This window comes from Polyodon spathula, chromosome 10 (assembly GCF_017654505.1).
Source record: "Polyodon spathula isolate WHYD16114869_AA chromosome 10, ASM1765450v1, whole genome shotgun sequence".
NCBI lineage: Eukaryota > Metazoa > Chordata > Actinopteri > Acipenseriformes > Polyodontidae > Polyodon > Polyodon spathula.
Window position 1 is genome coordinate 15,330,314 of NC_054543.1, and position 10,875 is coordinate 15,341,188.

The 10,875-nt window shown below is 34.3% G+C and overlaps 1 protein-coding gene across 1 annotated transcript; it reads left to right on the forward strand.

The window, feature by feature from the left end:
- Positions 1-1,022: 1,022 nt before the first annotated feature.
- On the forward strand, positions 1,023-7,660 carry LOC121322060 (ubiquitin-conjugating enzyme E2 D4-like). The gene is made up of 7 exons (XM_041261550.1): positions 1,023-1,199; positions 2,915-2,978; positions 3,067-3,098; positions 3,830-3,907; positions 4,294-4,399; positions 5,060-5,153; positions 6,588-7,660. Exons 1-7 carry the CDS (start codon positions 1,176-1,178, stop codon positions 6,631-6,633), a joined length of 444 nt encoding a protein of 147 aa, XP_041117484.1. The 5' UTR covers positions 1,023-1,175; the 3' UTR covers positions 6,634-7,660.
- The last annotated feature ends 3,215 nt before the right edge of the window (positions 7,661-10,875 follow it).

The following is a 10,875-nucleotide window of genomic DNA, read 5'->3' on the forward strand; positions in this document are numbered from 1 at the left end:
ATTGTAATATAATAACATTTTATAGTAAAAATGTATTCACCAGAGGTGCGTTCTTCAACTAGGACAACTTTCGCAGGAGAACTGTGTTTCTTTGAACAAGGCCAATTTAACTGTTTACCGAACATTACACGAACATTTCAAATATGCAACACATCCTAAAATCCGAAAGCAAAACGGCAGGATTAGCTATTTCAAAACTAGAGTTCGTATTTTTTTCTTTTTTCTTTCTAAGTAAACACACCATCATCATAATAATAATAGTAATAATAATAATAATAATAATAATAATAGCATACATATTGTATCGAAAAATACCAATATTGTATAAATAAGTCAAATTATAATCAAACATACCTAAAGTAACTATTTCGGCTCTTTTTTTTTTTTTTTTTGTCATATAAACTGACAAAGCTTGTCCATCCCCCAGAGTCAAATAAATGTTCTCGCAGCCAGGCTGTCGCCACTATTGTTTTACGCAAACTAAGTCTTCAGAGTGTTCGTCTCAGTTAGCAAACGTTTGTGGGGAACAGTCCACATCAGAAAAATAAGTTTATAACTGTTCGCAAACGTTCTAGTTGAGCGCACCTCCGAGCTGCTCACGAACTGTTGTTAAGATCAAACAAATATGTTACGAAGTTGCAAAAAGTAGGCGAACTGTATTTGAAAGTGTATCCATTAATATAGTCACGTTTATAAATATTTACAGTTGCAAGCTAGCTGTTTTCTACAGTTTAATGTAACAACAAGCTAGCTCCTAATTAGTCGCTTTTGATAGCTAAAACTTCATCCCAATTTGCTTGCATACCGCAGCAGCAACCTATTATTATTATTATTATTATTATTATTATTATTATTATTAGCTATGTTGATTCACCAAACGGCTGTTAAATTCCCGCACCGATGAACACCAAGTGATGTCACTTCCGACTCAGCGCGGCAGAGCACCGATGAATTTAACAACGCACCCTATGTCAACTTCAAATCCCAGAATGCATCGGTATTTGTGCTACCCTGAACAAAAAAGCGGAAACAAAAGAAATCAAAAATCCTAAAACACACCCTTGGTGAGCGACTGAGAGAAAGAGAAAGTATTTGTCAGATTTTGTCTGTAGTCATATCAAAAGACACGAACAGAAATATACGTTCATTATTTTTAGTTTATCTGGCTTGTAGTCATGGCTTTGAAAAGAATACAGAAGGTAAGTACGGAAGATGACTAATTCTGCTAGACGCAGCACAATGCAACACAGTACAAATTCAATTGTCGAGTACCCAGAAACTACACCACAACAAAGGCCTGTACAAAAGGGAGATGTTTAGTGTTGAATTACATAGAAATCCATATAGTCACTCTGAATTTTAAACAATTTAACCGGCATTTTTCATCATACTAGTTAAGGTGCTTTAGGGTAGTGAAGTGGTTTAGCTAGCTAAATTAAATAAACCTTAGCTTACGCTTTCGTCTTCACACGTATCTCATATTGTTATATATTTGTTATAAATAAACTTACCAGTATTATGTCTTTATTGTTAAAGTAAATGTTATATTTGTTTTATAAAAATAGATTAGATGTACCGGCAGTATTAACAAAGGTGAAAAATCTGCATTAGTATACCAGCAAATGTTGTCGTTATTTCCGCAGGAATATTTTAATTTCAGTTTTGTTTCTACTGAGGTATTTACAATGGAGTTTTTCAATATGAGGTTCAATCTGTTTCATTCAGGCAGGATTTTATTTGAACTTAATCGCAATGTAGTAAAAGTACCGTTGTTTTTAATGTTGTATTATTATTATTATTATTATTATTGTTATTATTACTGGTTTATGTTTTCAGTTGTGTACAATCACAATTTAGCTTTTTGGATTCTAGAAAATGATAAATGATTTCGACAGATATGGAATCATTACCTTCTTTATATAGTATACTTGATTCTATGTAATATTGTTAGGCCTAAATATGGTTTTCCCAAGATTGGGCCTTAACGAAAAGGACTTTCACAACTACGCTTACACGTGTTGTACTGATACTGTTAAAACATATAAACTACAACTAATTTATATAGACTGTCAACTCTCTAAATATTATATATATATAAACACGTTTTGGTTTCACGTATGCTACAGCATCCATTGTAAAATTCAGTGCACCTACATTTGTTTTTACGTTGCTGAAGTTCTGAGGGAGGTATTTTGCTACATCATGACTGTGTCAGTATGGTGAGCCCCTAATCGCCGGTGATGTCAGTGAGAATTGGAGGAAAGCGGTCACCAGTATTAAGTTAACTTTACATAATAGATTATATAACCGTTGATGTGTTATTATATATCTTGTCTCTTGCATTATATTTGGCGATGGGGGAGGGATACATTTTAATAACATTCTGACGTTAAGGAATTTAGGTGAATATTAGTCATAATACATGTATTAAATCGGAATCCATGTCTGAGTTGAGAGACGCCTGGAATGTGCCCAAACTCGTATGTTATGCTAATACCATCTTTGGTCATCGTAAGGGAATTTCTACAAATTGGTCACCCATAAAGTCAAGCACCGTAGTACCCACGATCACCGTAATTGCGCTGCAAGTTGATACCCTTGAAGAGGTTATATTGTGGAGTATATCCTAAATATTGTTTTATTGGCAGCACAAATGTTTTCCTCGCCATTTATCCAGATACAATTTCCTGTACCACGTATGCTCTCACTTTCTTGATTACTGTAATGTTTGTCTTGTAGCTTATAACTTACTTGATCTACAGTAACAAATACTTTTCTGCAGAATATTTGACATCGTGTTACACAGATTGTCAATGAAATGCATCATAAGGCAGGTGTTTGTTTTATTTTGTTAACACTTTTAAACAGTCAAGTAATTTATTTGCAGTCACTTTCTTTATTTTTTACCTTTCAGGAGTTAAATGACTTGCAACGGGATCCACCTGCACAGTGCTCAGCAGGTCCAGTGGGAGATGATTGTAAGTGTTGCCTTCAGAATTCTTGTTCATTTTAGTACTTGTTTACAGAACATAATTGTGATACTTGTTTGCTATATTTCTTTTGCAGTGTTTCATTGGCAAGCAACAATAATGGGACCTGTAAGTACATTTTCCATTCTGCATTATTTATGTAATATCTACTTCTTACATAGGATATTAGTTTGTTGACATACATTTAATACTTATCAGATGTTGCAGCTTACAGATGTTTTTGTTGTTGTTAACGCCTCTCTAAATAACTGCAGTTTATTTTCCTAATCATATTTAATTAGCTGACAATGTAATCTAGCACTGTTTTACAGAAGTCTCACAGGAGTTCAATAATCCTGAAGCAGCATCAGATGACTTTAAAAATAAAGATGTACCTCCATGAAGTACAATTAATTATGTATATATTATTATATACATTATTTCTTTGCGAGCCATAAAATATATTTTAAGCTGTATGCACAACAAGCCAACTTGCAGTTTATTGCACACGGTCATAATAATGAATGTGAGGCACACGTCTTGAGTAGCCACAGATGTTGGTGACCGTTCTAATTAAAGTTTGATTGTGTATTGTTGCTGTTTTAGTGATTTTTAAAATGTATTTTATAAAACATTAGTAGTTTTCATATACCCATAGTATATTTAGGTTGGCAGCTGACCAGGGTAAGCATTAAGGAGATTAATGTACGTTATCTCCAGCTGGGTATGTTGTGGAGGCGGCCATACGTACATCTTTGTGTACTTTAGATGTAGATTACTGTATCCAGAACCACTTATCTTATTGTGATACATTAGGTTAAATGTGTTCTGTATTAATCATTCAAATGTTTGTCTTTTAGAGCGACAGTCCGTATCAAGGAGGGGTTTTCTTTCTCACAATCCACTTTCCGACAGATTACCCATTTAAACCACCAAAGGTTAGCATAACCATATGGAATTAGGTTTTAAATGGGTTTAACATTTTAAATTTTGTTCTAGGACTGTTAGTTTGGAGTTTTGTCTAAACTTTAGCCAAGTCCTAGACATTTAAAATTGTGAGTAACTGTTGAATCATTGTTTAAATGATGATTTTTATGTAACTATGTATGGCTGGTTTCAAATACTGTATCCAAATTGGTACTAATCTTAGGCATCCATCAGATTAGTGCTAATAGGTGTCTGTAAAAATAGCTGGTAGTCTTCTGCTCCTAAATACGGTGACAATATACAAAGTAGGTTAAACAAATAATTGTCACCCTCCTCCTGTCCAGGGTTCCCAATTACAAAAGGCTCTAACAGCGAGATGCTTGTTTTGTCTTAACAGGTAGCGTTCACAACAAAAATATATCACCCAAACATAAACAGTAATGGAAGTATTTGCCTGGATATTTTGAGGTCACAGTGGTCCCCGGCACTAACAGTATCAAAAGGTAAGCCTGTTTAGGGTATGGTTATAAAAAAAAAAGGAGTTTAGGATGAATACTGTTATGCTTCCCATTTTCAAATGGAAACACATGGCTTGTAGTTCCCATTGATAGAATTTGTTTAGATGTGAAAAATAAAATATGGTGGTCCATGTTTAGTTTTTAAATAGTCTTACTCATATGTATGTCATGAAATAAATAGGGGAATCTTATGTAGCACTAACCTCTTTTTTTATAATGAATCAGGATTTAAATTGTTTCCTCAATGTGCTGTGTTTACATCTCATAGAAATCTAAGCATTACAACAGTATACCATTTTTTAAAAATGTAATCTACATCCTGTTTACAGTTACAAGGGGAAATGGGTTTGAAGACCTAAAAGAAAGCTTACTTGATAGTTCCTGTTTAAGGGTTTTGAGTTATCTTTAACCTCCTATCACTCTTGCTTTTTGCATACTTCCAGGTTGGTGTAACTAAATGAATCACACTTAAACTGTGGTGTTTATAGCTAGCTTTTTTTTTTTTTCCACCAGTGCAAAGTAATTCTATTTATAAACAAAACTGTTTTTTGTAAAGTGAATGTACCGTGGCTTTATTTGTCCAATACGTTATTATTAATCCTTGCGTTCTGTGTTAGTTTTTAACTTACGATTTGTATTTTACAGTTTTATTGTCCATATGTTCATTGCTTTGTGACCCAAACCCTGACGACCCCTTAGTACCAGACATAGCACACATCTACAAGTCAGATAAAGAAAAGTGAGTATGGTTTTCTTCTTTTACTGGCACTTCTCCATAGTTATATTTGTGCCATCGAGGAGTTCTGAAATGATGGTGAGAATGATGCATGTTTGGAGTAGCTGATTTTTTTTTTTTTTTTACTTTTTCTAATGGAAAATGTTCAGTCTGCAGCAGAAATACAGGACATGCTCTCAAAGGCCTTGCTGGAGCTGAGCTTTGGCAGTCAAGAAACCTCTTATTTTATTTGCTCCTTTTGACATGAAGGACCAGTGATGGTTCTGAAAAAAATAAATAATGCAAGTATTTGTTTGCTTTACCCAGTCCTGTTTAATTATGTTTTCTATGTATCTTTAAATTCAAAATGTGCAGCAAGTACACTGAAGAATCAATTATTTCCCCTGATCGTTTACAGTATTTGACGTAAGAGAGGCATTTCCTGGACATTGTGTTCTGTCTTGGTTTGCAGACTAATGTGATCTGCACTGCCTTAACGGTGGCACTGTATAATAAAATCCTATTGGTCAACAAGGACTAACATAAATATAGGCTACCAATTAAAAAAAAAAAAAAAATAAATAAAATATTGTTTGTAATACTGCATCTTTTACCACAGTAACTTGAATTGCTTTGATAATCTTTATCTGTTTTTTTCAAAATATAAAACCCGATGTGCTCGTACGCAGAGATTTGTTCACCACATGGGTCATCTACACTAATACTGGAATATTGAAAATGAGGTCACACTTGCTAGCTATTTTGGAGTTCAGTTTTAATAGGAATTACTGATTCTTGATTGTTTTAACTTTCTATTTTTGTAGCTTCTGATTTCTGTCTTTTGTAATCTCAATTTTATTGTCATTGCTTTACATCCATCCGCAGCTATGAAGAACACCTGGCTTGATATGTGAAATTGTCAGTGAAATTAAAACTAGGAAAAGTTCAAATGTGCATGTACAGTTTTTCTAATTATCCGTAACTTCCATCAATTAATCATTGGTATTATGAAAATATTAAGACTGCTTGTTAAAATGTTTACTGTGTAGTAAAGTATCGGTATACTACTTAGGTGGTATTTTTGGGGGGGGACTTGTTTTTTCTTCTAAAAAGTCTTGTTAAAGGGAACTAATTTAGGTGTATTGCTACTCATGAATTGGGTCTTTTGTGCACAAGTCACCTTGGAGTCAGGCTTGAATGGCACGGCTTGTTCCAGTTAGGATTGAGGTGCACGCACAGAGCTATGGGGGAAGCTTGCCTGACGAGGCATCTGTTGCTATCCCATTGTCCCTCATCTTTCATGAACACTTGCATAAAACAAATCGTTATATAAAATGGCTTCAATATTGAGAGATGGTATTACTTTTATTAACTTGACCGTGACCCTTTCTTTCATGCTATTAAAATGCATATTGTCAGTAAATGCATTAACCATCTTATGTCATTTTGTTTTTCCAGATACAACAGACTAGCAAGAGAATGGACTCAGAAGTACGCAATGTAAAGAAAACCGAACAGATTTAAAAGTCACAAAGCACTGTAAATTCTAGAATCGAAGGGGGGGGGAAAAATTAAAATTAGGTAATATTGTTGAACACAATGAACTGGTAGCATATCACTAAAGGCAATTACCATTATTGAACCAAGATTTAGTATTTTACAGGAAAATTCTCCTATGTCCAAAAAATACATGAGAAGGCTTAGTGGATTTTGTGCATTGCAGACAGACTTTTTTCCTTTTATTGTAGCACTTCTTGATCTCTTAAACTCATTAAAACTAAAATTGTAATTCAGCTTTCTTGCTGTGGTCACCCATAGGTTTAAAATATATATTTTTTCTTTCATTTAAAATTTGATTTTCAATCCTTTATTCATCCTGTAGGTCATTTCTATTTTTTTTTTTGGAGATTTTTATTGTATAGTATGAAAGCTATACGGAATCTATTTTTATTATTTTGCATTTAAAAGTAAAAAATAAAAAATAACATTTGTAAAGTTGTTAATTTACTTTTGTACATATTAAAATACTCGTAATATATGCATAGCTTGAGTTAAATTGAACAAAACCTGTTAAGATTGTGAATTGACATCACTACTGTAATTTAAAAGCTACCTGAATGCACTGCTATGCAATACTAATCTAATCAAAAATATTAACATAACCTAAAAAAACAAAAAACAAACATGCGCTTGTCTTGCTTTTCCGTAACTTGAGTCCCATTCGTCCCATTCATTCATCACGTGCATTACTCATGAATCTTTTAAATGAAAAATCCAGACAACTGCATGTTTCTATATTAATGACCCAGTGATTTGCTAGGGTTGTAGCCAAGACCAACATTGAAAAACTAGACTCCTAACCCTTCTCCTATAGTCAATGTACTAGCGTCTCGTCTTTTGGGAGTGCTGTGGTTCAGTACTCTGGGTTCCTATTGATGCAAAGGGTGTCATTTATTTGGATACAGCAGCTGCAGAAATGCTTATCCGTAATACTAAATTGATTACTTTTTACACTTGATTGGTTATGTTTTCTTTTAAAACATGTCCGCCTTGCCCATCTTTTTATAAACCAACTTATTTTCATAAGTATAGTACTGTATGTAGTAGATTCTGTGTCTTTAAAAGAGAGTAATGACTTGATAATTCACAAATGGAGTACTGTGTGTGTGTGTATATATATATATATATATATATATATATATATATATATATATATATATATATATATATATATATATATATATATATACACACACTGTACTGGACTGTACTGTGTGAGAATATATATATATATATCGCACACAGTACCAGTCAAAAGTTTGAGTACACTTACTGGAAACTAGGTTTTGTTCATAATTGACAATGTTTTATATCGTATACGTTTCTGTAAATACTTGAAAATGAAAACACATGTTACAATATGCAAAACATAAGGAGTATCAAAGCAATGTTCAAGAAAATTGAAAATTGTCTCTAAATCTTGGATTCCTCAAAATAGCCACCCTTTGCCTTTAACAACATCCTCACAACATGAGGCATTCGGTTAACAAGTTTCAGCAGGAAATCACCCGGCATTTCTTCCCAGCTCTTCTGCAGCAATTCCCAGAGATGTAGGGTACTTGTGGGTAGCTTTGCTTTGACTCTTCTGTCCAGTTCATCCCATACAAGTTCTATGGGATTGAGGTCTGGAGACTGAGCAGGCCAGGTCATTAGATTGAGTTGTCCTTCACTTTCCTTCTTTGCTAGATAGTTCTTGCACAACTTTGAGGTGTGTTTTGGGTCATTATCTTGCTGAAGAATGAAGGACTTCCCAAGTAGCCGTAATCCTGATGGAATGGCATGCCTCTGAAGTATGGTATGATAGCCATGCTGGTTGAGCTTGCCATGGACTTTGTAAAGATCACCAACTCTGTCACCAGCAAAGCAACCCCAGACCATGACACTGCCTCCTCTATGCTTAACAGTGGACACCACACATGCAGAACTCATGCGCTAACCCTCTGTGCGTCTTACAAATACTCGGTGGTTGGACCCAAATATTTCAAATTTTGACTCATTGATCCACAAGTCTCTTCCTCTTATTCGGCATTCTTAACAATGGTTTCTTTGCAGCACTTCTTCCAGTTTGGCAAGCTTCACACAATCTCCTCTGAAAAGTTGATGTTGAAACATCTGTACTTCTACTATATAATGAAATATTAAGTGTGTATAGACAAGTTTATACAGTTAAAAGCATAGATAATCATGAAAAACCTGGTTTCAAGCAGGTGTATTCAAACTTTTGACTGGTACTGTGTGTGTGTATGTGTGTGTATATATATATATATATATATATATATATATATATATATATATATATATATATATATATATATATATAAAAATAAACAAAGCTCTATTAAATGTATAGAGCCACCCACAGAAAAAACCTAAGTTTATAGGATGGTTTTACATATTGCCATTTGGACTAATCTCCTAAAGTAGCATTGGTAGTCCAAGGTAAGTACTAATTGAGGGGCTGTAAAACCAGCTGGTTACATGGTTTATTTAGAAAGGTAAAATGATCATCAGTAAAACTACACTACATACAAAAAAATACTTTTTTAAATTTCTGTTCTTGCTTCCTGAGTTATAATAGAACATGAAGTGATTATAACATTTTACTGTTCCAGCTAGAATCAGGCAGCTTCAAGGAGAGAAAATAAACTGATTGCTGATTGCAAACCTGAACAAGGTGCTGCTGGTCAGCACTGTTTTAAAATAATTCTTGAGGAGCTTGTAGGTTATAGTGTTCTGCTGCCACTATACAGGCCAAGCCACATCTATTGGAGACTGTTCGAGGTAGAGATCTCATATATAAACAGGATTATATAAACACTAGTATTTGTTACTAAAGGGAAGGGTTAAGCTAAGATGCCCATTTCAGTAATATCTATTGATAAAGGTAAGTCGGGAAAGAAATAAAGTAATCAACACGTGGTTCCAGATTTAAAACAAACTTGAGGATGCTATCGACATCGTTCACCGTCTAGGAAAGAGAGAGCTGTCATTATGTAATTTGCATTTCGTTCAGTAAGGGATGTCATCTAGAAAACTGACCAAAACAACCATTTCTTAAAAGAAACAAAGATTTGGAGAAGACTTGACAGAAATGTGTAAACACAGGCGGAAGAAACTGGCCACAGGTAGATAAAGCTCTGACCTAGAGCCTACATCGATGGAAAATAAATTTGGGTAGACGGTATATTGGTAGGGTGGGGCAAGAAGCCCCTTAAGGATTTGCTGCAGCAATGTGTTAGTTATGTATAACAGAAATACAAGAGGTCACAGTAATAATGGGAATACTTGTCTATTTTAATGCATAACATTTTAGTTGTCAGGTGTTTGTCTTTGCTTTAAGGTTAAGTTTGTATATTCCATTTATTTTTCATATCTAAAGAATTATTTTGTATTCACCCACACACACAAACTGATATGAAGTAAACTTTTTTTATTGAGTGCTAAAACACCTCTAAGAACAAGAGCATTAAGCAAACAATATAAAAATAACATGCTTAATCCTCAGCTGATGACAAATCTGTCTTGCACTATGGACAGCAAAAATAAGGCATGCCTGGGGTGTACTTCTCATGTGCCCATTTCTGGCACTGTTGGCAGTGTAGCTAAATTTCCCTCTTACTTTTTGCAAAGGTTTCTCCACATATTAGGCAAGGCCACTCCTGCTCTTCAGAATTTCTACTTGTTTTCTTTGCTTTTGCAACTTTCTTTGTCTGCCATTCTGGTATCTTCATTAAAGGGATGTTTCAGCTGCTTTAAATGCCAACTGTCTTACATCTAAAGTAGTCAAGCCATACAAATGTTTTTTCCATGTACTGGATGTGATCATGTATTTCTATTTCAACCTCTTTTGATAATATTGGTTTATGGCAACCTAGCTTTACTGTCCCTGGTTCTGAAACACGCCTGTCTCTGCCACATCAAAGTACGAGCGGGGATGCCAAAATTCTTGCTTACCCGTATAAGTGGGCTCCCCTCCTCTATGGCCTTTAATGTAGCAAACAGCTTCTCATTGCCATAACTTCCCCTGTTAGTATTTTTTTGTGTGTTTTCTAACCATTGCAGACTGTAAATACAAAATGTATATGTAGCCTACTGAAAAAAACAAAACAAAACAAAACAAAAATGGTTTCTGTGCTGTGCTATATGACCGTTTTGCCCCATTTGACCTACAGAACAAACATTACCC

What these genes read in the sequence shown, in the direction of transcription:
- LOC121322060 (XM_041261550.1), top strand. Translation starts at nt 1,176, where the DNA reads ATGGCTTTGAAAAGAATACAGAAG. An exon ending in CTTTGAAAAGAATACAGAAG is followed by an intron (nt 1,200 to 2,914) that starts GTAAGTACGGAA and finishes TTTACCTTTCAG; the next exon opens with GAGTTAAATGACTTGCAACG. An exon ending in ACCCATTTAAACCACCAAAG is followed by an intron (nt 3,908 to 4,293) that starts GTTAGCATAACC and finishes TTGTCTTAACAG; the next exon opens with GTAGCGTTCACAACAAAAAT.